The sequence below is a fragment of the Danio rerio genome, chromosome 9, assembly GCF_052040795.2.
Source record: "Danio rerio strain M-AB ecotype USA chromosome 9, GRCz13ab, whole genome shotgun sequence".
Classification (NCBI taxonomy): Eukaryota; Metazoa; Chordata; class Actinopteri; order Cypriniformes; family Danionidae; genus Danio; species Danio rerio.
Genome location: NC_141029.1, coordinates 46,627,957 through 46,646,698, shown reverse-complemented (window position 1 = coordinate 46,646,698; position 18,742 = coordinate 46,627,957). Strand labels below are relative to the sequence as shown.

General features: G+C 36.3%; 2 protein-coding genes across 2 annotated transcripts in view; both read left to right on the top strand.

Moving 5' to 3' along the window:
- Positions 1–1,742: 1,742 nt before the first annotated feature.
- On the top strand, positions 1,743–7,336 carry dusp19a (dual specificity phosphatase 19a). Its single transcript, NM_001128265.1, has 4 exons — positions 1,743–2,102; positions 2,446–2,492; positions 2,600–2,752; positions 6,841–7,336. The coding sequence occupies exons 1-4, from the start codon at positions 1,880–1,882 to the stop codon at positions 7,057–7,059; spliced, it is 642 nt and encodes a 213-aa protein (NP_001121737.1). The 5' UTR covers positions 1,743–1,879; the 3' UTR covers positions 7,060–7,336.
- Positions 7,337–13,803: 6,467 nt separating this feature from the next.
- Positions 13,804–18,742, top strand: part of pde1a (phosphodiesterase 1A, calmodulin-dependent) — a 259,650-nt gene continuing 254,711 nt past the window's right edge. The window contains exon 1 of the mRNA XM_087268393.1: positions 13,804–14,173. Coding sequence (XP_087124519.1) covers positions 13,999–14,173 — 175 coding nt within the window. The 5' untranslated portion in view covers positions 13,804–13,998. The remainder of the gene's footprint in view (positions 14,174–18,742) is intronic.

The following is an 18,742-nucleotide window of genomic DNA, read 5'->3' as shown; positions in this document are numbered from 1 at the left end:
AAATGAAATTTTGACACCTGAAAGGAGGTTAAATATGAAAAAAAAAAAATATTTTTGGTTATACTGTAAATCTTTAAAATTTGCTCAAATCAAAATGTGGAAGAAGACTGTTTAGTTTATTGAAAAAATTTTTTTTATAGAAGACCCGGTAGTATAATTTTTCTTTTTTCCCCTTTTTTAGTTGTGTTTGAGTGTCTATTTTATGGTTTAAGTGTATTTATTTGTATTGTTATTTTATTGATTTGATTATTATTTATGTTATGTTCTATAAATGTAGATGAAAGTTGTTATTCGAATTTGGCCTTATTGTAATTGTGTTATACAAAAAAAGGTAGTGTAGTATATATGCAGTGCAGTTATATCAGTCTCCTTAAAGTGTCTCTGTTGTTTTGATCATCAGCGTGCAGGTAATTATGCTGAGGTGCGCTAATGAATCCTCTCAGTTTTCAGGTAGTATCAAAAAAAAAAAATTTAAAAATAGCTTCATCGATTAGCTTTGTATTGATATTAGCCTTTCATGTATACAAAACACTCTTATTGACCTTAATTTTGTTTGGTTTTTAAAAACTTCTTTGATGGTACAGCATGTTTGGAAATTATGTAGAATAAATGTATTTTCTTATCAAGCAATATTTTTCTTCAAATGTTGTTGATAAAAATTTTAATTCCCTCCTTCTTGAACATGTTTTCAAATGTCACTATTCATTTTCATTGAAACCACCTAAATAATCTTTCACTCAAACTTTTTAAAGCGACATTACAGTGTTGTGCTGGAAATGACACAGATACTGTGCGACAGCTATATTTTGTATAAAAAATAATATTGATAATAGTCTCACATTCATTACTATAAAATATTTAAATTATTTCACTAGTGCTTAATTAAGATACATTAATAGACACCAGATATATAAATAATATTTTAGAATGTTATTTTCATTGTTGAAGTTTAAATCTCTGGGTGTGCGACAAGGTGAAAACAGCAATTTTGACACATGAAAGGAGGTTGAATAATATGAAAAAATATATAGTAGAAAGGTAGTAAATATTTTTAAAGAAGGTTTTATAGATAGTTTGACAAAGAAAGAGGAATTTTAACAAAATTGGATATATGATCAAAGGACTTAAAAGTGCCCGTAGTTAAAGAATTGTCCTTATATACCAATGAAAGAAGGGCTTGTCTATGAAAACTGGCCAATTTACAAAAAAATTTTTTCTGCCATAAAGTTGCGTCAACAGGAAACATCGATTTCAAACAGCTTTACGCAAGTAGTATAGTTTATATTTTTATTCATAAATGCAAGTGCCTTAAAATAAAATCACTGTTTTTAGTTTTCCAAAAGGAATTTTGGTTATACTGTAAATCTTTAAAATTTGCTCAAATCAAAATGTGGAAGAAGACTGTTTAGTTTATTGAAAAAAAAAAATTAATAGAAGACCCGGTAGTGTAATTTTTCTTTTTTCCCCTTTTTTTTTTTAGTTGTGTTTGAGTGTCTATTTTATGGTTTAAGTGTATTTATTTGTATTATTACTTTATTGATTTGATTATTATTTATGTTATGTTCTATAAATGTAGATGAAAGTTGTTATTTGAATTTGGCCTTATTGTAATTGTGTTATACAAAAAAAGGTAGTATAGTATATATGCAGTGCAGTTATATCAGTCTCCTTTAGGTGTCCCTGTTGTTTTGATCATCACCGTGCAGGTAATTATGCTGAGGTGCGCTAATGAATCCTCTCAGTTTTCAGGTAGTATCAAGGTCACAGAAATGTAGACGGACATTAGCCGACTAGTGAGGGAGCAACGAACGATCACAGCACAAAAACCACATTCAGGAGCCTTTACTTTTCTGCCTTGGACATCCCGGCCGCAAATGTGATGCAGTCGCTCGCTCAAGAAATAAAATCCTTCTCCAAAACTAATTTGAGGAAACAATGCACGAGAGTGACGACTTTAAGCGGCAGGAGGATTATTGAGACATGGAAAGGCTCCATAGTGCAGGTGGTTGAAGAGACAGTACAGCCTGAAACTCCATGTGGATATGTTCAGGATAATAACTGGGATCTCCAGGTTGGATATGTTAAACCATATCTACTTCTTGGTGAGTATTGTTGATGTTCTTGAGTGAAAATTATATGCCTCAATTCGGTTTGAAATAAGCATTTTAGTGGATTACTAGCTATTTAATAGTCGTTTAATATGTATTTACTTGCAGATTTATATTGTATCTTTTCTGAATATTGTTATACGTTCATAATTTTAGCATTAAATTATTAGAAAAGTCTGTATTTTTAAAACTGTATTTACTGTATGCTCAAAACAATTTTTAAAGTCATATCTAAAGAAACATTGTTATTATAATGATAAAACTATAATAAAATGTTGTATATATTTTTGTATGTTCTAAAAATATTTAAATATTAATCATTTTATTTATGTCACAGGGTCACAAGATGCTGCTCACGACTTTGCTACTTTGAGGAAATATAAGGTACAGTAATGTGACACCTTTCTGATTTCTGACAACTTTATTGACATCATATTTCATAATAAAGTAGCCTTGTCTTACGTCTGATCATGTGTTTCCATTGGTTTCAGGTTACACATATATTAAATGTTGCATATGGTGTGGAAAATGCCTTTCCTGACTTGTTCATCTATAAGACATTGAGCATACTGGATCAACCTGACACTGATATCATATCACATATCAAGGAGTGTGCACAGTTCATAGACCAGGCGAAAAATGAGGTAATATTTACATTGACTGTCATAATTAAATATTTACTATTATGCCATTTCTATTATTTAGTTTTTTGCACAAATAAATAATCATAATATATTACATTTTATTTATAATGGGGAGTGTCACGGTGGCGCAGTGGGTAGCACGATCGCCTCACAGTAAGAAGGTTGCTGGTTCGAGCCTCGGCTGGGTCAGTTGGCATTTCTGTGTGGAGTTCGTATGTTCTCCTAGTGTTTGTGTGGGTTTCCTGTGAGTCCTCCGGTTTTCCACATAAGTCCAAAGACATGTGCTATAGGTGAATTGAGTAAAGTCAATTGTCCCTAGTGTATGTGTGTGAACAAGGGCGTAGATTTGCTCTTGACATTGTTGGGGACATACATCCCTAGAGCTGCACTGATCTGCACAAATTCTGTTTTGTGCTTTTAAAAACACGAATAAACACTTAAAAATACAAATAACAATCATGTTCCATGCTGCAAAAGTCAATTTACATGATTTTACTGCAGTCAGGCTTTGAGGAGCTATGAATGTAGAGAAATTTAGAGAGATGTGTGACGCTATTTAACTGTTTTATCCCGATTATTGTGTCTTATAATCATGGAGGCCTAAATTAAAACTTTGATCGAATCAAAATTTCAATTAATTGCACACAGTTGGTTTGTAGTATTACGGTGAACTCATAGCAAACTTGACTTTGTGCATGTTTAGTTCACTAAGAGCTGATGAAGCATTATTTTATTTTGAAGTCGATTAAATTTTTGGTATAGGGACATTTCAGTAATTGGTGGATATTGGTGGGGACACGTACCTTCCGTCCATGCCAATTCTACGCCCTTGTCTGTGAATGAGTGTTTTCACAGTGATGGTTTGCAGCTGGAAGGGCATCCACTGTATAAAACATATTTTGGATAAGTTGGCGGTTCATTCTGCTGTGGCGACCCCTGATTAATAAAGAGACTAAGCTGAAAATAAAATGAAGGAATGAATATAATGAGCATTTCTAAATCCCAAAGTGCTACAACAACATAGAAAATCAAACATGCGAAAAATACCAGCATTCAACTTAGAAAAATAATTAATATTAAATACATTAGAATGATTAAGAATCTAAAAATGCAATCTTAAAAAGATGAGTGTTTAACATCATGTTAAATCAAGGTGGTGTGGAAGCATTCGAATGCATTTGTTTTTGTCGAAATACTTGCATTGTGCTTAAAGGGTTAGTTCACACAAAAATGAAAATGTTCTCACTACCCTTGTAGCAAAGAATTCTGGCCCAGATTTGGCAAAAAGCTGGCACAGCAGGCATTCATCTGGCACTGGCATACAGCATGTGGGCCAAACATGGCCCGGGTTTGGCAGAGGTGGCACCGTTTTTAAGGCGGCACACAAGATTTGGGCCAGATGAAAAACGTAGTATTTGGCCCAGATTTAAAAATTTGATAAGTGGGCCATGTGAGTTTGGCCAGTCTTGACCCACATTTAAAATACACTAAAATCATTTTTGAGTAAAGAAAGAAAATTCTACCAATCAGGTCACTTTGAGAAAAAGCGTACCCAAAGTGTGCCTAAAGCGCATCACTCCATGGGTTTATCAATTTCATTGCAATCGTGACACACCAACCTATCTGGCCCAGTTCAGGCCCAGTTATGAGTTATTAACTTGGCTGAGACTTGGCCCAGATATGGTCTGTGTTTGGCCCTTGTCTGGAAGCCAGATTTGGTCCAGTCATGTACCGTAATTCACTGCGGCATGTGGGCCAAGCAAAACCTGATTGTGTGGGCCAGAGCTGGGCCAGAGAAATTTTGCTATGTGGGTATAGTTACCTTCAAGTGGTGAAACCTAAACACATTTCCTTATAGGTTGCTTTTACATGGCATCATTGATGACAAGTGAAATTCAGATAGAGGGCAGGAAGTGATTCTTCTACATAGGAATCGCTATCAGAACATCAAAATGTTTCGGTTTTATGTTGTTTATAATTGTTTAAATCGGTTAAAATAAGAAATGCCGAACAGCTTTTGTAGACTTCTGCACATTTTAGCTGATAAAGGGGATAAAGTTCAAGAAAGTGGCTGAAAAAACGGAAGATAAGGCAGCATGTAATAAACATTTATTCAATATATCCTTGAGTACAAACTTTTTAAAACGCAAATTCGTTTGGCAGCACCAGTAGAGTTTTTACACAGGCCTAGCTATGTGTATAATGTGTTATATAAAAATCAGATACAAACACCACCACACTTATACAAAATGGAGGAGAATTTTAAATAACAAATAATTGCTGCAATGAAATATCTGTCTTGTTTTGCAATAATCCATGTCTTTACTAGCGTTTTGGGGGAATAAACAACCGTAACATGAATGTCTATATGCAATATAGAAAATACAAGCATTCAACATAGAAAATAATTAATTATAAATAAAACATGCAGCAGTATGTTGGGCATGTTCTCCCTGCGTTCACGTGGGTTTCCTCTGGGTGCTCCGGTTTCCCCCACAGTCCAAAGACATGCGGTGTGCCGTGTCGCAGCTTCGAGCAGCACATCCGGTGCCTCAGTCAAAGTTAGTTCTGTGTTTGTGGTTATTAGTCATACAGTTGGCTGTAAAACTATACAGACACAAATGATTTTGTACTCTCTACTTGGTCTGTGTCCGAGGCGTACATGTATGGCTGAATGCTGATCCTAGCTTAGCTCTCTCTGTCTGCCTGTCTGTTGCAAACACAGAGCGTGGGAGCTACGTTGTTACGTTGGGCAAGAAGCCAAAACTAATTTTCATTTGAAGCAACACGCCCCTAAAACAGCGAGCTGTGTACACGCCCACAACATGACACTTTTGAACGCATTATAATAAAAACATCTGAACTGTGTGTTAAACTGAACCTAAACTGGCACACTCAGAAGAACCATAATATTAGCCATAATATTAATATTAAATGATAAAAAAGGGGTAAAATATGTGCCCTTTAATCAGGGCAGGCGCGTCCATAGAGGCGACCTTGGCAGCCGCCTAGGGCAGCAGAATACAGAGGGCGGCGTCCCAGACACAACCCTCACCTCTCCTGCCCTCAGTTATATCCGCGTCTAGGGCGGCGTCCGTGACACTACCCTCACCACCCGTGCCCTCAGTTATATCCGCGTCTAGGGCGGCAAAATAGAGAGGGCGTCCATAATAGCTCCCTCGACCCCCCCCCCCCCCCCCCCCCCCCCTCCGGTTTTACTTTAGAGTTGACAAATTTAATTGGAGTCGGCATAACCGTCCTTTGCCTAGAGCGGTAGTTCAGCTTGCTCCGGCCCTGCACTTCATTGCTTTATGTTCACTCCAATTAAATTTGTCAAAACATACAAGTCAACAATTGATTTGTGTTGGGGCAACAGGAAGGAATGGTGTGGATCCCTTGATTTTTTTTCTGTGTATCCTACAATACAAAGAATGAATAAATGATTTTGAGTTTTAGGTCAACTTTAAAGTCCCTTTAATTCAACATGAATGTTTAGATGTCTGACAGCATTATAAGATGGATATTTCATTGTGTTGGGCTTTACTGCCTGGCCTATGTGACACCGAGCGGTCATCCAATGGCGAGCTCCTTTACTCTAGGTAACTGTGTGGCGTGTTGAATAATGGATGGCGAGTTTTCACGATGCATTATTTAACGAGTTGTAGAAAGATCATATCACTAACGGCCCGTTGTTTGTCATACAACCTCTTTACTAAATAGTGTCGCCAGTCACCCTTAACCTGACACTGCCCCATGATAGGAATTCACTAAGGTTTATGATTACAATGGCTGCTGGAAATAAGTTTCCATTCCTTTGTAAAACGAGCGTAGCGCCTTCTGTCACGTAATTTACTATCTCGTCTATGATGCAAAGGGAAACAACAGCTCAGCTAATCAAATAACGTTCTTCTCAAGTCGGCGGAAAGTGGTTCTCTCAGCCGTAACTTGCAATTTAGTAATTCCTTGCAATTAGCGATAGGATTAATTACATGCTTTTATAACAGAGTATGTAATGATGTGAAATAAAATGCCTCCTTAGAGGGATTCGGTTTTGCTCTCTGACCGAATGAATCTCTTTCTCTCTCCAGAAAGGAGTTGTGCTGGTGCACTGCAATTCTGGAGTTTCACGCTCTGTCTCGGTTGTCATCGGATATCTGATGTTAAAGGAAAATCAAGGATTTGGTGACACGTTTGCCCTGGTGAAATCAGCTCGACCCGCCTCGTGTCCAAATCCAGGGTTCATGGAACAGCTGAAAAACTTCAAACCGCAAGACGTCACGCAAGCAAATGGTTTGAGTCACGATTGAACACTAAATGGCTGCATCAATACTGTTAAAGGGACAAGTTTAAAATTCTGTCATCACTTCCCCATCACTATATTATTGTAGGATACAAATGGTGATATTTATAGAACATGTTTAAGCGGTTCTTTTCCTGATGATGAAAGTGAATGGCGACTCTGGCAAGTTTGGTAAATATCCTAAAGTTCAAAAATGGACTTCAGTTACATTCTCAAAATTGACGACGATATGTTTTTTTTTTTACTTGAGTGGTTTTGAACTTTTTCCAATAAATGTGTAAAAATGAGGGTGAATATATCAGCCCGATCTCATGAGGAAATATAACTATATTACATATTATAGAAAAATTGGCTTATTTGATATGAATAAGCCACTATGATATGAATAGGCCATTAAATCAAGGAGTTACAAATTGTGTCGAATTGCGTTGGCATACAGTTGAAGTCAGAGTTATTAGCCCTTCTTTGAATTTTTGTCTCTTTTAAAAAATATTTCCTAAATGATGTTCAACAGAGCAAGGAAATTTTCACAGTATGTCTGATATAATTTTTTCTTCTGGAGAAAGTCTTATTTTTAAAATTTTTTAAATTTTAAAATTTTTTAAAACCCATTTTAAGGACACAATTATTAGCCCACTTAAGCTCATTTTTGTTTCCAATCTACAGAAAAAAACATCATTATACCTTGGCTAATTACCCTAACCTGCCTAGTTAACCCAATTAACCTAGTTAAGCCTTTAAATGTCACTTTAAGCTGTATAGAAGTGTGTTGATAAAAAAATCTAGTCAACATGGCAAAGATAAAATAAATCAGTTATTAGAGAAAAGTTATTAAAACTATTATGATTAGAAATGTGTTGAAAAAATCTTCTCTCTGTTAAACAGAAAACGGGGAAAAATAAAAAGGAGGGCTAATAATTCAGGGGGGCTAATAATTCTGACTTCAACTGTATAGTATATCAGCTCAATCTCATGAGGAAATGTAATTGTATTACATATTGTCAGAAAAGTGGCTAATTCATACAAATCCAGATTTCATCAGCCTGGTCCCACAGAGTCTTTTGTCAGATTATTGGCTAATTCGAACGAATTTGTACTAGCGCAGTTGTATGATAATATATGATTTTAAAAAGGAGTTGAGGCACCTAACCCCGCTCCTAAACCCAACCATCATTGGCGGATGAGCAAATTGTACTAAATTGTATGAATGAGATTGTACGAATTCATACAAATTAGCCACTAAATCAAAAAGTTACAAATTGCTGTAAGATAGTGTTGATTTTCATTCATATGAAATTTTTTTTTATTAAGTCACACCCTTAAACCTACCCTTCATTGGGGGATGAGCAAATCATACTGAAGTGTATGAATGCGATCATACAAACTCATGTAAATGAAAATGCCACTAAATTAAACATTTACATACAAACAGCATGAGATTGCGTTGACTATATGTATAATTATTAGCCCACCTGAATTATTAGCGAGAGAGAAGTAGAGAAGATTTTCTCAACACATTTCTACACATAATAGTTTTAATAGCTCATTTCTAATAACTGATTTATTTTATCTTTGCCATGATGACAGTAAATAATATTTGAAACTGCTTTTTTCTAGCCAAAATAAAAGAAATAAGACTTTCTCCAGAAGAAAAAATATTATCAGACATACTGGGAAAATGTCTTTGCTCTGTTGCACTTCATTTAGGAAATATTTAAAAAAGAGAAAATATTAATAGGGGGGCTAATAATTCTTCTTCAACTATATATATATATGAGCAATATCACACGAGTAGCAGTGCAATATGGCTGTATATCGGCACTGGTGAGAGGCGTTCGTTGCGGCCTCGTGCCTTAGTGCCGATATACAGCCATATCGCGCTGCTACGAGTGTGATATTACGTTTATACAACAATTTGACGGCATAACTGTGTATATAAAAACAAAATCAAACATGGAGAGTCTCAAAAACTCCTTTTGTATGAGAATTTACTTTCCTCTGCCTTGGATTCAAATCATAAGCTGACAGTTAAATAGTTGAGCGTGCATCTTTTAAACCTTAGATCTGTAGTATCTGTTTTTTGCTGGCTGTATGTGGGCGGAGTAATACATAAAGGGTAAAGAGGCTGTACTGGTGCTGATATTACTTAAATATATCACGGCAATCAGCCAATCAGATTCGAGAACCAGACAGAACTGTTGTATATATATATATATATATATATATATATATATATATATATATATATATATATATATATATAATCAGACCGAATTTAACTATATTATATATTGTCAGTGGAGGTTCATTCCGCTTTGTGACCCCAGATTAATAAAGGGACTAAGCCGAAAAGAAAATGAATAAATTACCATATTGTCAGAAAAGTGGCTAATTCATACAATTTCATCAGCCTGATATCACAAGGAAATGTAAGTATTTTACGTTTTTTTAGATTAGTGGCTAATTCTTACGAATTTGTACTAGTACAGTTGTACGAAAATGTAGGATTTTAAAAAGGAGGCCTGGCACCCAACCCCACCCCTAAACATGGATGAGCAAATTGTACTAAAATGTATAAATGCGATCATACTAATTCATATGAATGAATATGCCACTAAATAAAACAGTTACAAACTGCGTGAGATTGCGTTGACGATATATATTTAATTTTTGGATCAACTTCCCTTTTAAAGTCTCCAGTGTTTCCATTGCAGTCTCATTTATGGCTTTGATTTAACACGTTGAAATAGTTTTACAGGTGCTAATATGACAAAAAGCACAGGCATTACAACAATTCTCATTCAGAATTCAGTTCACTGAATTACCATGGGATGTTGAATTGCAAGTTTAATGAACTGATTTGCAGTACAGTTAAATTTACCACAAACCCAGACTTTCATAACAAATTCCATAACATTTGTTATCCCTTAAAATAATTTAAAATGCTCTGTGATACCTCAGTTCACTTTTAGGAATTCACACTCAAAATGAAAGCGTTCACTTTCATTTTAGAAGTGTCTGTCTGGTGTACATTTCGTAATAAATTGACTAAACAAAGTCTATCCTTACATTGCAGGTTAATAGGTGTTTAGGATATTCCTTACTGATAGTGATATCGTGTGGCCACAGCTCACATTTTGCAACCTTTTTTTAAATAACAGAATTATGGCCTTTTCCTGCTCTTTAATGGTGACACTAGGCATTATTGTTCTCCCTTAACTTTCTTTATTAAGATCTAGGATGAGAAGTTTTATTTGTGCAATAAAGTAACATAAAGATCAAACAAAAGAGATGGACTTGTTGAAAAAGAATTGTTGGTTCATCAAATTATAGTTCATTTTCTTATTTAATTTTGTAATTTTAATTTCATATTTTGAGGTTTTTGTCCATGGATTGCATAGTAATATAGGGATTTTTTAGTCCTGTTTAATCCAGTTTTTAACTGTTGTGATGTGTTTTTCTGAAGGTAGAAATTTGTCATCAAATACTTGACAGTATGTCTGACTTTTGTTGTTGATGATGAGAATTTCTGAGGTTAGTTGTGCGATGCAGATCGAGCCTGTTTTTAATTTTACAATGGATGAATGTGTGGAATGGATTGTAATGAAAATGGATTGTATTGAATAAAAATGTGAATATATTCAAAGATGCTTAAGATGTCTGCTTAATTTTATAAAAAAAACTTGTCTTTGAAAATGATTTCAACTAGTTTTAAATAAATATATCCAATCTAATTAAAGTAAATGAATATATCTAATCAGTCCAGGCCGTGGTGCACTGGACCAGCTCTATATCCTAACAAGGGTGCTCGAGGGTTCATGGGAATATGCCCAACCAGTCTACATGCATTCGACCGTCTCCCTCGTGGCATTCTGTGGAAGGTGCTCTGGGAGTATGGGGTGAGAGGTGCTCTATTAACGGCTGTCTCATCCCTGTACGACCAGAGTAAGAGTTTGGTTTGTATTGCCAGCAATAAGTCAGATTTGTTTCCAGTGCTGACTTGTTGGGCTTCTCTTTGTCACCAGTTCTGTTTATAATTTTTATGGACGAAATTTCAAAGCGCAGCCTTGGGTTGGAGGGGGTCTGGTTCGGCGACCAAAGGATTTCATCTCTGTTATTCGCAGATGATGTTGTTCTGTTGGCTTTATCAAACATGGACCTTCAGCATGCACTATAGCGCAGTTTGCTGCCGAGTGTGATGCGGCTGGGATGAGAATCAGCACCTCAAAGTCTGAGGCCATGGTGCTCCTCCAGAAAAAGGTGGTTTGCCATTTCTTGGTGGGAGGAAAGTCCTTACACCAGGTGGAGGAGTTCAAGTATCTTGGGGTGTTGTTCACGAGTGAGGGAAGGATGGATGTGAGATTGACAGCAGGCAGATTGGTGCAGCGGCAGCAGTAATGCAGTCAATGTATCGGTTTGTTAAGGTAAAGAAGAAGCTGAGCCAAAAGGCAAAGCTCTCGATTTACCGGTCAATCTACGTTCCTACTCTCACCTATGGTCATGAGCTTTGGGTCAAGATCTCGAATACAATCAGCTGAAATGAGTTTTCTTGGCAGGGTGGCAAGTCGCACCCTTATAGACAGCTCTGTCACCCCGGAGGAGCTCGGAGTACAGCCATTGCTCCTCCACATCGAGAGGAGTCAGCTGAGGTGGCTCAGGGATCTGTTTCGGATGCCTTCTGGATGCCTAGGAAGGTATTTTAGTCATGTCCCATGGGGAGGAGGCCACGAGGAAAACCCAGGACAAGTTGGAGAGACCATGTCTCTCGACTGGCCTGGGAACGCCTTGGGATTGCCCCGGAGGAGCTGGAGTAAGTGTCTAGGGAGAGGGAAGTCTGGGGTTTTCTAATAAGAACACAACCCGGCCCCGGAAAAGTGGATGAAAATGAATGAATGAATGAATGAATGAATGAATGAATGAATATCCAATCTATAAACTACACTGACCCCATAAACATAACATAGTCTCACCTTAAGTTTTCCATGTAATGCTCAAGAATTTGTAAACAGAAAAAACATGTTTGGAAGCTTCTTATTAACTAATAAAGAAGGAAAAGTAGATATTCCTTAGTCTATTATTTAAATGGTATTTTTACATGGTAAACAAAAAGTTAAGGAGACCAATTCTCCAAATTAATGTGCTTAACATACTGTTTGCTGTGTGTTCTATATTTGTTTATTTATTTATGTATTTATTTATATATTTATTTGCCTTTATTAACAAGACCCAGCATGAACAGTTTCATTATACAACAAAATTACTTCACATTCCTTAAAAAGAAGGATTAAATGAGATAAAATAAGGAAGAGAGGGTACATGATTATCAATCTACATAGTATTATATTATACATAAATATATATATTTTCAAATTTAGTTATTAACAAAAGTTATAAATGCACTTTAAGTAGAGAAATTACAAACATTTTATGCAATAAATGTTTAAGGAGGGGCATATATTTTAATTGCTTTTCTATTTTTAGACTTAGAAATCACTTTTATATATATTTAAAATGTGAAATTTACATAATAATAGAATAAAATGTATGATGAAACCAGCTTATTTTAAAGAGCAATCCTTATTATAATAACCCAATATCACATGCTTATAAGATGAGGAAAATGTTTTTAAAATATTATGAACAATGAAAGTTTCAGCGTTAATCCAGAACTATTGAGTACACTGGCAAGACCAAAATAAATGTAAAATAGTTTCATTTAAGCACACATTTAAAAAATAATGCTTGCTGTTCATTCAAACTACGTATGTATGTAAAATGGGTTGAAACAACACAACTCCTGAGATTTTTATTAGGACAACTTAAGTTGTTTTATGTTCAATCGACTAAATTTTTTAAAACTAATAAATTAAATGAATTCCTTCATATTGTTCTAACACTTATCAATTGTGTGGCATTTTTCACAGTGCAATAAAACAGCATTTTAACTCAATATCAGTTTTCTGTGTGTGTGATTATGGGACATTCTACCAGAAACGTTCATTTTCACTTATAAAAAATGTGACAGGGGCTGACTTAAGCTTGTTGTCCTCAAAAAATAAAAATAAAAATAATAAATAAATAAATAAACAAAATATTATAAATAAATAAATAAATGAATAAATAAATAAATAAATAAATAAAATAAAAATCATACAAAAACATGCATAAAATTGTACAATTCAATGATAGAACGCATCCTTGATCAATGTCAGCTTCTTCTCAAATTATTTCACTTTCGAGTCATAGCCTTAAATGTGTATTGCACACATTTTATGTTAAACCTAATGCAAATGTCACAGGACTGACAGAATTTGTATTATATACTTTATTATATAATATTACTATATTATTTATATTTTATACTTTGTATTTGTAAAATGTATTTATAATTTCATGTTTTAATAAATTGATATAAATAATAACAACTTAAACTTCCTATTTCTGAAGTTATTTTAATCTAAATAAGTTTTTAGCATTATTAAAAGAACTATTAAAGCTGTAGGTTCAATTGGGCTGAGGATAATAACAGGGTTTGTACGTTTGTGTCTTAAATAAAGAACAAAAATTTGAGAACCAACTGAATGACATATACCTGTACAGAACAACTCACATTAATCAACATTTTTGTGATGAACTAATTTCTATTCACTGTATTTGTGTTTTATTTCAGGGACAGATAATGAACGTTTCTGGTAGAATGTTCCCAGTGTGCTGTTTCAAATAGGCAGGGTTGTAGCGCCCTCTCTGTTACAGATAGGAATTGCTTCTCGACAGGGGCGCGCACGTCTGCGATGGCGCTTTATTACTGGACTGCCTACATTGGGATATTATTATGGCTGAACTGAGATGACTTATCTCGATAGTACAGAGAAACTCTTTTGGCAACTAGCTCCACTTCAGCTTTAACTCCCATGTCGTTGATAAACTCGGGGATTTGCTTTTCCACATGGGCACGTTCTCATCCAAGCTGTCCAGGAGAAACATTGCGACCGTGAAGCCCAAAGAGCCTGATGACGGCAGAGCGAACCGGGACCCGACCGAGAGCCAGACTCGGGTCATTAAAAATGCAGTTCAGAGGGTCAGCCGGGAAGTTCAGAGGGCGTCTGTCATCACCGAGGGAGGCAAGTGATGAGAGTTTCATTGCTGTTTTCCACACTAGCCGTGCTGAGCAAAAGTTTGGCTTTGTCCAGTCATGGTTTTGTTTGTTAACTTTAAAGGCGGGTAACATTACGTCAGACATTTGGTAACATCTGTTAGTGCCAGCTACATCAAGGCTGTGCTTTTATAGCAGATAATAATAAACTAAATATAACAATTAATTAAAGGAAATTGTTAGCAAAACTGTAATAGCTAATTATGGTTTAAATATAGTCAAATGAGGATACAATGGTATAACATTAGCTGCAACAATATTACTATATTGGGCGACATGACGGCTCAGTGGTTTAGCACTGATGCCTCAGCAAGAAGCCCCAACTTTAGACATAACCTCTGTCAAACGTTAACGCTGAAGCCCTGTGTGAATCTGGCATTAGGGTTGACAGAGTGGGTCAGTTGGCATTCCTGTATGGAGTTTGCGTATTCTCCAGTGTAAATGAGTGTGTATGGATGTTTCCCAGACTCCAGTACTGGGTTGCGCCTGGATGGACATTCACTGTGTAAAACTTACGCTAGATAAGTTCCCAGTTCATTCCTCTGTGGTAACCCCTGATGAATAAAGGGACTACGCTGAAGGAAAATGAATGAATGATAATGTATTACTACTAGAAATGTATGCATGTCAGAAATATACTTAAACATTCATTCATTCATTTTCTTGTCAGCTTAGTCCCTTTATTAATCCGGGGTCACCGCAACGGAATAAACCGCCAACTTATCCAGCAAGTTTTTACGCAGCGGATGCCCTTCCAGCCGCAACCTATCTCTGGGAAACATCCACATACACATTCACACACACACTTATACACTAAAGACAATTTAGCCTACCCAATTCACCTGTACCGCATATCTTTGGACTGTGGGGGAAACCGGAGCACCCGGAGGAAACCCATGCGAAGGCAGGGAGAACATGCAAACTCCACACAGAAACGCCAACTGAACCGAGGTTCGAACCAGCGACCCAGCGACCTTCTTGCTGTGAGGCGACAGCACTACCTACTGCACCAATGCCTCGCCCCATACCTAAACATCACACACATATATAAAACGTACACTAAAAAAAGATCCATATAAATTGTTTGCAACCACTTCCTGTAAAAAACTTTGTAAATCCAATGAATATTTTTTTCATATTATGTATTTGAATTCAGTTATGGACTTTTTTTGTTTAAAGTGGAAACATCACCTGTTCACCATAGATTCATTCTGCAAAACCATATTCAATAGCATAAGTCCAAGAACAATTGTATATCTGTATATATAGACTGGTAGATATGTAGTACTGTAAAAACTGACCTCTCTAAAACTTCTTCAACTTGCTAAGGCTTGATATGAATGTAAGAACGTTTTCATTTAGACCTCATCTATTCACCAGGGATTTCTTGAGTTAGATACAAATCTGATTGCATATCCGGTGTGATAGGTGTTTGGTTAAACTTCATGGGTGGTGTTTGACACACTATTGTAAAAGTTGACCCCGCTGAAACTTTAAAATGTATGCTTAGACATGCTTGCTAAGATAAGAGAAATGCAGGTAAGCACGTTCCTTTAGACCTCATCTATTCACTGGTGATGCCTTGTCTTCAGAATATACGTGATATAAATATTGGGTCCAAGCACATTTGTTTAAAGCAGGGCTGACTTTTTCTTATAAAGGGGCAAAAGCCAAACTTAATTGAGGTCTGTGGGCCGAATATATATCAAACCATATTACAATTAATATGCCATGGGCAATTGCATTTTTGCCATAACCCTACACTGCAAAAAATACTTTTCTTACTTAGATTTTTTTGTCTTGTTTCTAGTCCAAATTTCTACAAATTCTTAAATCAAGAAGCATTTTCTAGACAAGAAAAACATATTGTTTTGTTTTAAGAAATAATATGCCTAAATGAAGTAAGTTTTTCCTTAAATCGAGCAAAATAATTTGCCAATGGGGTAAGCAAAATAATCTTGTTTTTCGATTTGTGATAAGATTATTTTGCTTACCCCATTGGCAGATTATTTTGCTTAATTTAATTAATAATTTTTATTGTCTGCATTTTATTTTCCTAAACTTGTCTTTTTTATTCCTGTTTATGTAAAGCACTTTGAATTGCCACTGTGTATGAAATGTGCTATATAAATAAACTTGCCTTGCCTTGCCTTGCCTTAATTTAAGGAAAATCTCACTTCATTTTGGAATATTATTTCTTAAAACAAGACAATATGTTTGCTTGTCTAGAAAATTCTTCTTGATTTAAGAACTTTTAGATATTTGGATTAGAAACAAGACAAAAATCTAAGTAAGAAAAGTATTTTTTGCAGTGTAATTTAAAATAATGATGTCTCATATTTTATATTTTACCAGGAGAATCTTTAAATTAATGCTGTATGTCTCTGTCAAATGTAATTCCAAAATAAAACAACTAATTTATTAACTTATAGATTTCATTTGTAATGTTTTGTACATATATGAGGGCAAAGAGGCTACACATGCAAAGCACAAGGTGAGCGATATGAATATTAACGCTCTTCCCAGAATGACATGACATGGCCAGTATTTCACTGCTGTCTTTGTCATGGCAACCCCTGTACAGTATTAAACAGAGTGTCATCGGAGGTCTCGTTTCTTTCGAGATTGCATTATAATGATTTGAATCTTACTATTTTATTTCAAGCCTCTTGGAGGTAAAGGGGTTGAGTGGGCAGAACAAAGCCACTGGAATTCATTACGAGGCCTCTCTGCGTCGTCGATTGGGATGCTGCAGATTGGGGGCTAATTTGCTCACCGTTGTTTTGGTTGCCAGCCGTGCTGGATGGCTGCGAGGAAAGCAATTAAAGATTTTGTCTTATAGCCAAATGAAGAGCAATTAAGAGGAATGAATTCAGCCTCTTTATTTCACAATCACATTGAAGAGCTGTTGGTGGTTAGATTAGCATAAGTGCTGGCAGCCAGCTTTGTTCCCAGTGTTTTTCCACCCTTTGACCCCTAGTAACTTCCACATAAATCTCTAAAATGCAGTTCACAAAATAGTATCTTCATATTCACTATTTTGCATTTTGTTCTCAAGCATCTGCCGAGCACTTTTCAGTGGTCACTTGTCGCCACCAGCCAAAACAAGTCTGCAGCTGCGTAGGAAGAAGTGTAGTTGAGTTACAGCAGTGGTTGTGTTAATCGATGTAACGATACACTGTATATGTGAAATACAAACAAGATACACTCAACAGCCACTTTATTAGGTACACCTTACTAGTACCGGGTTGGAACCCCTTTTGCCTTCATAACTGCCTTGATTCTTCGTGGCATAGAGTCAACCAGGTACTGGAAATACTCCTCACAGATTTCGGTCCATATAGACATGATAGCATGACACAGTTGTTGCAGATTTGTCGGCTGCACATCCATGATGCAAATCTCCCGTTCCACATTCCAAAGGTGCTCTATTGGATTGTGATCTGGTCACTGTGGAGGCCATCTGAGTACAGTGAACTTATTGTCTTGTTCAAGAAACCAGTCTGAGATGATTTGCGCTTTATGACATGGCGCGTTATCCTGCTGGAAGTAGCCATCAGAAGATTGGGACACTGTGGTCATAAAGAAATGGACATGGTCAGCAACAATACTCAGGTAGTCAGCAACTAGGGTAGCAGGTAGGCTGTGGCATTGACATGATGCTCAATTGGTACTAATGGGCCCAAAGTGTGCCAAGACAATATCTCCCACACCATTACACCACCACCACCAGCCTGAACTGTTGATACAATGCAGGATGGATCCATGATTTCATGCTGTTGATGCCAAATTCTGACCCTACCATCCGAATGTTGCAGCAGAAATCGAGACTCATCACACCAGGCAACGTTTTTTCAATCTTCTATCGTTCAATTTTGGTGAGCCTGTGTTAATTGTAGCCTCGGTTTTTCTGTTCTTAGCTGACAGGAGTGGCACTCGGTGCAGCCCATCCATCTCAAGGTTGGACATGCTGTGCGTTAGAGATGCTCTTCTGCATACTTCAGTTGTAACGAGTGGTTATTTGAGTTACAGTTGTCTTTCTACCAGCTCGTACTTGGCCATTCTCCTCTGACCTCTGGCATTAACAAGGCATTTGCTCCCAAAAAACCACCGCTCACTTGATATTTTCTCTTTTTCGAACCATTCTCTGTAAACCGTAGAGATGGTTGTGCGTGAAAATCCCAGTAGATCAGCAGTTTCTGAAACACTCAGACCAGCCCATCTGTCACCAACAACCATGCCACATTCAAAGACACTTAAATCACCTTTCTTCCCCATTCTGATGCATAGTCTGAACCCCAGCAGATCGTCTTGACCATAGCCCCTTTCACACAGTGATACCGGTAAATATCCGGAAAATTTCCGGAAAGACTTTACCGGTATATTGAAAAAAGCGCTGTTCACACAGGCGAGGACGTTACGGAAATTTTCAGGAAAAGAGCATTCACACATCCATTCTAAAATACCGGTAAATTCTGACATCATTCACCACAAATTAGCTTTAAACGGCTGCGCTTGTATTTGTAAACATTTGACT

What these genes read in the sequence shown, in the direction of transcription:
- dusp19a (NM_001128265.1), top strand. Translation starts at nt 1,880, where the DNA reads ATGCAGTCGCTCGCTCAAGAAATAAAATCCTTCTCCAAAACTAATTTG. An exon ending in TAAACCATATCTACTTCTTG is followed by an intron (nt 2,103 to 2,445) that starts GTGAGTATTGTT and finishes TTTATGTCACAG; the next exon opens with GGTCACAAGATGCTGCTCAC. An exon ending in TAGACCAGGCGAAAAATGAG is followed by an intron (nt 2,753 to 6,840) that starts GTAATATTTACA and finishes TTCTCTCTCCAG; the next exon opens with AAAGGAGTTGTGCTGGTGCA.